The 13,098-nt window shown below is 43.6% G+C and overlaps 1 protein-coding gene across 1 annotated transcript in view; it reads right to left on the bottom strand.

Annotated features, from left to right (window-relative positions):
- Positions 1 to 13,098, bottom strand: part of Ube2u (ubiquitin conjugating enzyme E2 U) — a 67,506-nt gene that overhangs the window by 12,282 nt on the left and 42,126 nt on the right. The window contains exon 7 of the mRNA XM_051156912.1: positions 10,319 to 10,400. Coding sequence (XP_051012869.1) covers positions 10,319 to 10,400 — 82 coding nt within the window. The remainder of the gene's footprint in view (positions 1 to 10,318; positions 10,401 to 13,098) is intronic.

Here is a 13,098-nt window from a genome sequence, read left to right as displayed (position 1 = left end):
AACAATTGACTTTCATATTTTCTTCCTACTGCTAAACCTCTGTCTTAAAGAAAATCCGACTTAAAATAATTTATCACACATGTATGTGCATGTGTGTGTGGGTCATACACAGAGTACAGAGCAAATGTGCAGGTCAGAGGACAACTTCTGGGCAGTGGTTCTCACCTTCCACCTTGTTGAGGTAGGGCCCCTCTTGTTCCTGCTGCTCCAGATTAACTGTCCTGGAAACTTCTGGGAAATTCTCCTGTCTCTGCCTCTAAGCTCACAAAAGGAGTCTAGGATTACAGATGTGTACCACTGCAGTAGGTGTTTTATATGGACTCCAGGGGGTGGGATTGAGGTAGTCAGGCTGGTGCAGTTAGTGCTTTCCCCACTGGCTGCCATTGCTCTCTGGCTTAACCGACTGCAGTGCTATGGCGGGCCAGCACTTGGGAAACAGAGGCAGGAGTAATAAGAGTGCAAGATCAAGACCCAGATAGTTCAAGGATAGCCTGCACCAATGACATAGTGTTTCCAAATTATAAAAACGAAATGTTTGCTGCTACTAAAGAAATGAAAATTAAATTATGATGACACAGGATACCGTAATTACCCAGTGAAAAAAGTAAAAAAAAAAAAAAAAAAAAAAAAAAGAAAAAAAAAAGAAAAAAAAAGAAAAATAAAAAACACCCTTAATGCTTGCTCACTTTAAATTCTTACATAATTTACAACAAGCTCCTGAAAAGCAGGTTTACGCAGACAGTGGGAATCATGAAATTATTTTGTCCTTCCGCAAACAACCCAACTTTGGGTAACATGCTTTAATGAGATTTCTTATCTTTCTTCTTAGTCTTCCTCCTTCCTTGAATCTCAAGTAGTGGGAGGGGCGGGGGGCGGGGCGGGGGAAGAGAGAGAGACTAGAGCAGGCCAGAGCTCTTCAGACCTGTAGCAGAATCAGAGGAAATTTAGCAGAGAAGTGGATGGCAGCAACCTCAGCTCTGCTGTTGACATCATGGTCTACCAAATCCTCTGCCACAAAATCGGTGAAACCAACTATTTCCGTAAGAGCAGAAAGGAATCAAAAATCCATTAAAGGACGTTTAAGGAACTAGGTACGGTTATCTTCAAGAGGAGCTCACGCCACCGAAGAGGAAAGCGCAGCAGCCCTCCTCTGAGACAGCAATTCCACACTCCAGACACAGCCTGACCTAAGGTGTCCGAGAACATATTGCATTCTGGTTCTGCCAGGACCTCCTTTGAATCACACCTTTCCCCAGCTCCAGCCCCGCCCCCTCCCAGCCCCAGCTCCAGCTCCAGCCCCGCCCCCTCCCAGCCCTCGGTGACCACCCTGCTTAAACTTTGTTTTTTAACCCCCATTCCCCCCCCCCTTTTTTTTTTTTTTTACAGTTTTATAACATACAGATACATTCTAATTTCCTGGACAGTTTCACAGACAAATAGAAGGCATTAGGAATGGCTGAACATCATCAGGTGTCGCAGGCAAACTAGAGGGAAAGAGGATTAGAGCTGAGTGGGTGCACTATGAAGTATGAAGTTCAGACTCTCTAAAAGCATCTACGGAGAGAGAAAGTACTGGCCTGGGAGGAATTGTTGCTTATTACCCTCTTTGCCTTTCTTTGTTTTGTGGACTGCAGGTCAAAACCGGGGTCTCAGGAATGCTGAGAAAGTGTTTTGCCACTTGGTTTTAGGATATATTCTCTTAGAGCACCTGACTCCAATTGCAACTCATGAAGTAACTGATGCCGGCCTTGAACCCTTGACCCTCCTGTCTCCCACCCACCAAGTGCAGGAACTGTTCATGTGTGCCACTATGCTTGGAAGAACTCATTTTTACAATATTTTTTTTCTTGATTCTATTTTCCCCTTATTTATATCTTAGAATATGAACTGTTGTCCACACGATGCCAATTCTCCCTTTAAACACAAGATGGCACTCAAGGTCTAGTCTTTCGGGAATAAAAATGCTGGATTTTCTAAAAAAAAAAAAAAATACATTCACTGTGTAATTATGTAAATCTATGAGAATGATGTTTAAATCCAATCACTCTGAAAGGAGTGTTAAATGAATATGTTTCTACAGAGCTGGAGGAAAAGGGACCCAGCTATTCCAAGAGAAAGATTATTTGTGTTTTATGAGTTTAAATACTATCCTCCCATACACACATAAAGGAAAGAAAGAAGAAAGAAAGAAGCCCACAGCCAGTTAAAATCAGATGTAAACATAATACGTAGTAACTTCAAAACACAGGACAAGGAGTCCAGGGTGTGTTCTGTAAATACAAGAAGGCTTACATCGGTATCTGATATAACACAGGTTTTCATCTCCTTTTCAACAGACCAAAGTGAGATTGTCTAAGAGTCAACCTTGATGTTGATGTACACACACAAATCTTTTCCCTTAAAGGAGGATGTGATTCACTCTTGCCTGCATGCAGACAGGATATGGATACTTACAGAAACTTTAAAGCTTTGGCAAGTATGTACTGGTAGGCAAGTAGGAAATACTTAATTCTCAAATAAGATTTGTGCTCATCAACACAGTTTGAGGGCTCTTGGTGGCTTAATTTTTTCTTACATAGGTAAATTAGAGAAAATTCTTCTAGACGGAAGTGTCAGAGGTGGTGACACATTGACAATGGAGGAAGGAGCCTGGGTTTGATGCTGTGCGATGGGGCAGGCTGAGTGACGAGATGTGGGCTGGTTAGTTGTGGCTTTGCTGGATGCTGATGTGCATCTTTGGGTCTTATATTTATACCATTGCCTGTCAACTCCGACGAACGTTAGAGATGGAGGAGAAATGCCTAGCGAGTAGATACTGTTCTCTCATGCGACTTCCTGTTCCTTCTATACCTCTCTTTAGCTTTGTCACTGTGACAAAATGCCTGAGATTATCAACCAAAAAAAAAAAAAGGTTTCTTTGTGGATCATGGTTTCAGTTCATAACTACTTGGTCCTATCACTTTGAGCCTTTGACAAGGCAGGACGTATGATAGAGAAACAAAGCTACTTACTTCATGGTGGTCAGAAAACAAAAAGAAGAATGGGCTGGGGTCTTAGTGTCGCCCTCCCCCCGCCCGAAAGCATGCCTCAATGATGTGACTTCCTTCCACTAGGCCGTTCCTCCTGAGGCTCTCACTAACTCCTGGTAGCAGCACAGACCGAGCCTCCAGCATGGTCTACTGGTTTGCTTTACTGTTGTTGTGATAAAACAGCAGGGCCTGACACAACTTGGTGGAGGAAAGGGGTTATTTGGCTTATCAGTTACTGTCTATAGTCATGGAATGTGAAAACAGGAAGTCAGGGCAGGAACCTGGAGACAAGACCTGAAGCAGAGGCCATAGATGAACACTGCTTACTAGTTTATTCCTCATGCTCTGCTAAGCTGCTTTCTTCTATCCCCCAGGACCACCTGCACAGGCGTGATACGGCCTCCATAGGCTGGACCCTCCTCTAGCAATTAGCTAGTGAGAAAATGCCTTACAGACTTACCTACAGGAATCTGATGAAGGCATTTTCCTCATTAAGGTTTCTCTTCCCAGATAACTCTAGCTTGTATCAAGGTGACAGAAAACCAAGAGGGACGCATGGTCTTCAGGGAACACGTAACACTTGGACTGCAACAATCTGCCATGTGTGCGTGGGGGGCAACATTCTTTTAAGAAGAGGCTATATACTGAGCCTAAGTCTCCACCAGAATCAAAAGCTTAGATAACTTGCAGGCTGCACGAGCTTAAACTCTGGATAAGAGATTGCTTCTGTTGCTAGGGGAGTGACCATTTGCTGTAGTGTGCTGCAGGCTCGCATGGGAATGAATAAGCAAGGGCACACTAAAGGACAGCCTTTGTTACTTCTGATTTCATGTGCTCTCCGGTTTTTTTGAGAAAATGAGCACAAACCACAGATCGGATATTAGATTCATTTTCTTTCCCATTTCCTTATTCTTAGAAATAAATAAGGCACTTATGAATATTCAAATGACAGTCAAGGTAGTATTAAACAAAGCCTTAGAAATGAACACCAAGTCATATGATTGAATGCTGAGTATTTATGATCTGATTATGATCACGAGTTTATAGTCACAGTAACTAAAACACATGTAAGAGCTTAGACTTTGCATAAAATATTTATGATGGTCATATTTCCAGTTTTCAATCCCTGTTTATGGATTATGCCTTAGATCTTCCAAACAGAGCCACACTGTCTACATCACATACCTTCAATTTCAGGGTTTTAGTCCCCTAAAATTTATTCTATTTAGTTCTACTGTTAAATGGCAAGACACGATGTTTTTTGCATTTTTTTTTGCATTTTTGCATTTTTCTTCCAACAAGATTAACCTATTATGTACTGTGCACTACACTGAGGATTGGGAATGCAGAGCTATGCCAATCCCCTAGCCTGGGTACTTCCTCGTGAACAGGTAAATCTGAACAGCATGGGCTCCGACTGAGACAGGGCAGCATACTACAGGAGAAGTGACAGGGAAATTGGGACACCTGAGCACACAAAGGACAGTGTGCTGGGTCCTTGTCACCCTTATGGGGTACTGTGCCAGGCTGAAGAGAGGTAGAAAGGAGAATGCAAGTTACAGGCACAATGGTACTAGATACATGTGGTCAGCTACATGTTATTTTTGAACTTGAGATAAATTTACATTTTTTACATATTTCTGCCAGAGATTATTTTCATTCTGTGGAAAGCTGGGGGAGGGGGACAGAAACTCTCATATTCTTCCCTCCTCAGCAAATAATGTTTCTTGGATTTCATATGCTAAACTTTAAATACGTGGTATCATTCAAGAAACTCGATGTAAAACAGCATTGCAAGGAAGGCAGTGTTATGGCCAGGGCAGCACATTCTGAGAGAGTAAGCACCACACCAAGATCTGTCTGCTCCTCCCCCTGCTAGTTCGAAGGAAAGGTTTTTCTTCTCTGGAAGGATCATGGCCCATAGAAGAAGCAGAAGAAACAATTCCAAGTGTTATGGGCATGTCTCTGTGCAAGGCAGCATTAGAAGCACTTACATCTATTGAAACAGTGAGTCCTCAGGACCTCTTTGGAAGGCAGATGTTATTGAATGAATACAGCCGAAGAACAAAGGAGTGACATAGGATGCTCAAGGTGCCAGAGGTGATAAGTCGACAGGTCAGGACTCAGTTCCAGGGACCTCCTCTTACACACATGCATCCCAGGCTATCACTTGACTCAGACCAAGATGTAACCCTGGGTACTAGTAAAGCCTCTACCGGGAGAGATACTCTAGGTAGAAGGCACCAATGGGGAAGACATCTTAGGTCTTCATGGAAGGGTGAGAAAAAAATTGAGTATGGTATTGCTGGGTGAGAGCAGGAGGAGCAACAGGAGAAGGGGGACACACAGGACAAGGGGGACAGCAGGAGAAGAGGGACAAACAGGAGAAGGGGGACAAACAGGAGAAGGGGACAGCAGGAGAAGGGGGACAGCAGGAGATGGGGACAGCAGGAGAAGGGGGACAGCAGGAGATGGGGGACAACAGGAGAAGGGGAGCAAGAGAAGGGGACAAACAGGAGAAGGGGGACAGCAGGAGATGGGGGACAGCGGGAGATGGGGGACAGCAGGAGATGAAAGACAGCAGGAGAAGGGGGACAGCAGGAGAAGGGGGACAACAGGAGAAGGGGAGCAAGAGAAGGGGACAAACAGGAGAAGGGGGACAGCAGGAGATGGGGGACAGCAAGAGAAGGGGGACAGCAGGAGAATGGGGGACAGCAGGAAATGGGGGACAGCAGGAGATGGGGACAATAGGAGAAGGGGACAACAGGAGAAGGTGACAACAGGAGAAGGGGGACAGCAGGAGAAGGGGGACAACAGAGAAGGGGGACAGCAGGAGAAGGGAACAGCAGGAGAAGGGGACAACAGGAGAAGGGGGACAAACGGAGAAGGGGGACAACAGGAGAAGGGGACAGCAGGAGAAGGAGACAGCAGGAGAAGGGGGACAACAGGAGAAGCGGACAACACGGAGAAGGGGGACAAACAGGAGAAGGGGACAGCAGGAGAAGGGGACAGCAGGAGAAGGGGGACAACACGGAGAAGGGGGACAACAGGAGAAGGGGACAGCAGGAGAAGGGGACAGCAGGAGAAGGGGGACAACAGGAGAAGGGGGACAACAGGAGAAGGGGACAACAGGAGAAGGGGACAACAGGAGAAGGGGACAACAGGAGAAGGGGACAGCAGGAGAAGAGGGACAAAGAGAAGAAGGGGACAACAGGAGAAGGGGACAACAGGAGAAGGGGGACAAACAAACAGGAGAAGGGGGACAACAAGAGAAGGGGGACAACAGGAGAAGGGGACAACAGGAGAAGAGGACAACAGGAGAAGGGGACAACAGGAGAAGGGGGACAACAGGAGAAGGGGAACAACAGGAGAAGGGGACAGCAGGAGAAGGGGAGCAAGAGAAGGGGACAACAGGAGAAGGGGGACAACAGGAGAAGGGGGACAGCAGGAGAAGGAGGGCAACAGGAGAAGGGGGACAACAGGAGAAGGGAGACAACAGGAGAAGGGGGACAACAGGAGAAGGGGACAGCAGGAGAAGGGGACAGCAGGAGAAGGGGACAGCAGGAGAAGCGGACAGCAGGAGAAGGGGACAGCAGGAGAAGGGGACAACAGGGAAAGGGGAGCAAACCGGAGAATGCAAAGACAGAGACAGGTGAGGAAAAGCATTTTTCCTAGATGCTATGCAAGTAAGAGTCTCAAATTTCATTTTTTCTAGTAATGAACTAATGAATGAATAATTAATAAGGATGGAGCCACTGTCCTAATGTATGGTAAGCAAGGGGCTCTACCACTGAGATGCATCTTCAAGTCTGATTTTGTATTTAAACTGGGAATGTCAGTGTAAACTACGTCTTTCAAACATTTATTTTAAACAAAGAAGACAGGCACGATGGTACACATTTGTAGTCTCTGGACTCAGGAGGTTAGGCAGGAGCATAGTGAGTTTGACTTTAGATCAGGTTACAAAAAGTTCAAAGTTAGCCTTGTCTCAAGAAATCAGGGGCTGGGTACTTAGCTCAGTGGCCAAGGGCTTGTCAAACAGTTCAGGCTTCAACAGCACTGAAGCCCCCTTACCCTGCCATGATGGCTGCTTTCAGCTATTAGCTTGGTTTAGAGTCATGAAGGAGACACACTTCTAGGCATATCTTATTTCCAGCGCGATTTGCCTGAGGACGGACCTTGGCTGTGAGTAGCACTCCCCGCCATGGGCTAGGGTCCTAGAGGGGCTAACATGAGAAAAGGAGGACGCAAACTGGGCACCAGCATTTGGACCCCCTGCTTCCCAGCTATGGACACAATGTGACAACCACCATGCTGTCCCGCTTTCTGCCTCCCCATCCCAATGGCTGGTTCCCTCACACTGTAAGCCAAATCAAGCACTTCCTTTCTTAACACTCTTTCCCCAGGAGTATGTTCACAGAAATGAAAAAAGTTAACTAACACATACACCCTACAGAAAAACAAAAACACCACAAAGGAAGCTGGGGACAGGGCTTGGCAACTAAGAGCCTTCTGCTCTCTGAGAAGACCACAGTTCAGTTTCTAGAACCTACACCGGACAGCTCACAGCTACCTATGACTTCATCACCAGGGACCAGACATACGTATGTGTACCCGTGCATACACACATACACACTCATACATAAAGGTAAACAATGATTCTTTAAAGAAACAGCAAAACAATGGCACATCAACACATTATGGCATACCTACACAATTACTCATTTGGAAATATTTTCTACTTGAGCCTCTCAGCTAAGTACTTTATCTCATATTATGTATTTTGATGGACATTAAGAACATTGCTGATACTTAGCTGGAAAGAAGCTGAATTTTGGTATTCCTTAGGTTTTGACGCTGCTTGCAGTCATTTGTATATACAAATATTTATGCCACTATATAATGTACACATATGTAAAATCTTTTTAAAACTTTATTCAAAGTGGTTTTTTTTCCTCCTGACTACTCAATTTCGCCATTTATAAGATGCAAATAACATTTGATCTATATATACTCTCATCAGCCACCAGATGGCATAAGGTGTGAGTGTTTTGTTTTGACAGGGTCACTGCATATAAGTTAGCCCATAAACTCAAAATAATGTATTTTGAAGTGTTCTAGCATTCAAACAGCTCAGCTTTTTCAGCCACATGTAGAAGTGAGTGACTAAGTTGAAATTGACGTGGTCCTCGTTTTTCTAAATCTTGGGATTCTGTGAGATGCTGGCACTTCATAATGAACCAATGAACAAACAAGTGAAACAAAACAGTTCTGTTACAGGAAATAGGAAAGGAAGTCATGTCAAAGCAATGACCATCTTAGATTCTGAGTAAATTTTTCAACTGCAAAGCAAACTTGAAACATGACATCAAGGAAAAAATGTTTGTACTCTTTCAAATTCAGCATAATACACTTTTTTTCCTGCCTATAATTTATGCTGTGAGCAGAAAAGTAATACAAAAACTTTTCTTCACCATGGGCCAAAGAACAGTTGTTGGTAAACTTTTGGGGGAAAAGGATAGAAAAACATGTTTGACTTTTCCTCAAATTCATAATACATTACATTGCTTAATGATCATGCATTTCCACTAGAAAACCACAGAATACTGCCTGCTGACAGCAGGAGCTAAAATGTGAGATGAAGAGTGTGAGTGCAACGGGTCTTCCCTCCCCAGGTCTCATGGCAACACAGTTGCTGAGCACTGTGAAGAAAGTACACTGTTCATATGCTTTCTCTCCTATGTGGAATCCAGAACACACACACACACACACACACACACAAACACACACACACACACACACACAAACACACACACACACAGAGGCACACACACAATTACACACACGCACACAGAGACACACACTCACACACTGATATACACACAAACTTACTCATACACACAACACATACACTCACACACATTTACACACACTACACACTTACATATACGCTCACACATTTGCACACATGCTCACACAGATACACACTCACACACTCATACACACACAAACTTACACACATGCACACACAATAAAAGTAGAAGGGAGACTGGGAAGACAAAGGGGTCTAGCAGAGAGATGTGCAGGGAGAGAAAGAAAGTGTTTAATATGGTATGAGTATATGTTACAGTTAAATAAAATCATTATAAAAACCATCACTTTGTACAGTAAATACATGCTTTTTTGTTGTGTGTGTGTGGGATGTGTGTGCATGTATACCTGCATGTTAGCGTGTGTGGGGGTGCTAGTAGTTGCCATCTGATGCCTTTCTTGATTGCTCCACTATGGTAGGGTCCCTTGCTTAATTTGAATCTCTCAAATTTGGTCAGTAGAGAAAGTATCGCAGCTTGACAGGATCTCCTGTCTTCATCTTCTGAGCACAGGAGTTACAGGAGGACCACCAGGCCACCCTGGCATTTACATGGTGCTGGGTATCTGGACTCTGGTCTTTATACTTGCATGGCAAGCACTCTATTCCCAGACCTTCTTCAAATAAAAATTTAAGTCACACAAGAATAAAGATAATATATTACGTATATGTATATATATTTCCTAAATGAGAACTCTTTGGGAAAGCCAAATTGAAGCTAGGAGAAAGATGAACAAGTAATTGGTTGTTCAGAGCCAGCTCGGGGTCATTCAAGGCTAAAAGAGTCTACTGAAAGATACTGATGCCCCGTTCCAAATCTAACTTCCTCCTTTCAGCCTCTGCAGATGTTGTTTAGCAGGTTAGCTCGGGACTTTCCGAGAGATAGTTAGAGATAGTTAGCTAAGATAAGATAGAAATTGTTCCGAGAAAAACCACAGGATGTTCCCCTGATGGTATTATCTGGAGACATTCTCGTGCCCCCCCCCCCCCCCCCCCCCCGCTACTGCTTAGTTCCTGCCTCCACCCCATATAAGCTTCTGTTTTTGATTCAATAAACAGACCTTGATAGGAACGCTACTTGGTCTCGCCTCTTTCTTTCCCATCTTATCCTTCAGGTATGGCTCCCCTCGCGACCCCGGAATTACTGGTCCTGCTGGACGGGACAATTGGTGATAACTAACTTGGAAGAGGACTGGCTGGGCTCTTCCTTGTGACTCATGCCCCATCTCCATGTTTGCCAGCTTTCCTACCTGAGTTGCCGGGAAAGCAAAGTATATTTTCTTATTATTGTTCTCATGCTTAGGAAAGGTACAGGTTGCTGCTATTCCCGGGACTTCTGCTAATGGCTCAGTAGATGACAGAGAGCAGAATCACTCAAGATCAACACTATCATGAATTCAAGGCATTTGGGATGTCTTACTTCAACTTCCATTGCTTAGGATGCTGCAGTTCCTGTCGCTTCCATTTGTAATACTTTCCCATGAAACTTGGATCTCCAACAACTGAAATAAAATGATTAAAAAAGAAAGAAGTATTCATATACACTCTTTAATATAGTTCAGAGTTGAGAGTAACTCACTTGTCATTAAGCTGGTATGTGGCAATTGCGCACATTGTGTAGTTCATGTTACAATGCTCAGGGACTTTGCAAATGTCTTTTTATAGGAACAGTGTAATACTCAATATTGTTGAAATAAGTACATTGTGAATTGGAAATTATTTTCATTATAATGACATCTGTTTATATATCATTTGTGCAGTTAAAATTTATGAGAGACCATTATTTTAGACCAAAGTCTTGCTCTATACCCCAATACCAACACAAGATAAAGTTCCTCAAGCCATGCAGTGGTGCTGCACACCTTTACTCCCAGCACTCGGGAGACAGAGAAGGCAGATCTCTGAGTTTGAGGCCAGCTTGTTCTATGGAGAGAGGTCTAGAACAGCCAGGGCTACACAGGGAAACCCTGTCTCAAAAAAACAAAACAGTGGAGTTCCTCATTTTATGTTCAAGGTATTATGCATACTTCAGGCAAGCAGAAGACTCCACAAACAAATCCCATTCCTAGCAAGCAACTGGAAGGGACCCTCTGCCCTCTACTTGAAAGAAAACTAACCTTGTTGTTTCCTGGTTCCTGTTCCTTAGTTAAAATGTACCTGATTGATGACTAAAGGCCAGTTCCATCTTTAAACTTGAAGAACCTTTGTATCATACTAGTAACAATGTATTAAGATAACTCATAACAACTACAGCTTTAATCATATAACAGTTGTCTAATTTAGCTGTTCAAGTAAAAAATTAAGTTTTGGGATTAGAAGTAACAGCATTTCTATTTATATTCTGAAAACTGTTTACTTTGTTTCCAGTTGTGGGAAAACCCAGGACGTATGCACAGCAGGGAAAGGCCGGCAACTCCATTCCAGTAGCATTTCTGGTCTTGTCTTCCAGAGAGCAAGAGTCTCAGTAGCAGAGCACTGGGGTCCCTTGCCTAGCACCCCCAAACATCAGGCCTTTTATTTAGTTTGAATAGGACAGGTACAAGTGGACTTGCTGGCCCCCTGTGGTTCCATCAGCCCAGCTCATGTCTTCATTAGGATATTTTGAAATCATGTTACCTTACCAGCTCACATGCTTCTGCTTATATCCACATAAAATGAGTCAGGCATAGGGGTGCGCGCCTTTAATCCCAGCACTCGGGAGGCAGAGGCAGGCAGATCGCTGTGAGTTTGAGGCCAGCCTGGTTTACAAAGTGAGTCCAGCACAGCCAAGGCTACACAGAGAAACCTTGTCTCAAAACCCAAAAAAAAAAAACCCCAACCAAACAAAAAGTACTGAAAACTGTTCTCTTAACCTACATCACATATCTTCTTCCCTTCTCTTGCCTTTCTCCCCCTTCCCTCTTGTTCCTCTTCTCCTTCTTAAGTCTGAGTTTGTAGTTGAACCACTTAACTGGCAAGATGCTCTTCACTAGTCTTGATGCTACTTGGAGTCTCTATCATATCAATGGTCTACTTTTTCTTTGTAATGCAATGCTATTTGCTTTTGATAGAAAACAAGTCATTCTTTTCTTCTTCTTCTTCTCTTCTTCTTCTTCTTCTTCTTCTTCTTCTTCTTCTTCTTCTTCTTCTTCTTCTTCTTCTTCTTCTGTTAAATTGCATCATTTTTACCAGGAAGGTTTCTATGCATTTTGATTGATTTCTTCCTTAGATCCACATGAACATACATACCCACACTGTCTCCCAAGCCTCATTAGACTTTGTGCTGGCATTTGAGGAAAGCATGCTTTCCATTAAAGAAGCAAATCTCAGTTCTCTAGAGTTCTTGGTGAAGAACCATCTTCCCTTTGGGTGACTATTATAAGTAACATTACTGGAATTCTTCTTTTCTTTTCTTTTACGAGGCAGGTTTTCTCTTTTTCTGTATAACCCTGGCTGTGTTGGAACTTACTCCATAGTCCAGGCTGGACTCAAATTCACAGAGATTCCTCTGCTTTTGTCTGTTGGGATTAAAAGCGTGCACCTTCAGCCGGGCTTACAATTCTTACTATAGGCCCATGTGTGCAGAATAACTGTGGAGGGCACCCTTACACCTCCTGAAAATGTTCAAGACCGTCTTCTTAACAACCATCTTCAACTTACATGGACAAAATTAAAATTTTTTCTAAGGTTCTATTTTACCTTACATTTTCCTGTGTCATGAATGTGAACCTGTGTGGCAGACAGTCTCTACTTTATATGGTACCAACCCAGCGTAACCAGGCCAACTCTTCCAAGAAGTCTACGCATGTTCGATTGGCTTCACTGCTGTCATCTCAGAGATGACGACACCACAGTTCTTTTTACAGACTTTGAACACTTCTCATATACCTGTATGGTTTTTGTTGTTGTTGTTGTTGTTTGGATATTTTGTTCCTTTGCTTGTTTTGCTTATTGTGTTCTACCACCTGCCCGTAAACTCCTTAGACAGCTTACCTACAATATGCATCTTCTCTCCAAGACAGTCAATTGTTTGGATATATGTCTCCAATGAATGAAGCTGACTAGAGGAAGACCACAAGGAATGGGGGGAGCAAAGAGACAGGAGGAGGAGAGGGGCCCTGATCTATCTTTTCACCTAAGTTCTAGAGGGTGAAATCCTTGCCTCATGTCTCTTGCTTGTGGCCCAGTTTTGTAAGCCATGACATAAAAGCACCCCCTCCA

This window comes from Acomys russatus, chromosome 2, assembly GCF_903995435.1.
Source record: "Acomys russatus chromosome 2, mAcoRus1.1, whole genome shotgun sequence".
NCBI lineage: Eukaryota > Metazoa > Chordata > Mammalia > Rodentia > Muridae > Acomys > Acomys russatus.
The sequence above is the reverse complement of the archived record's forward strand: the minus strand, read 5'-3'. Positions and strand labels throughout refer to the sequence as shown.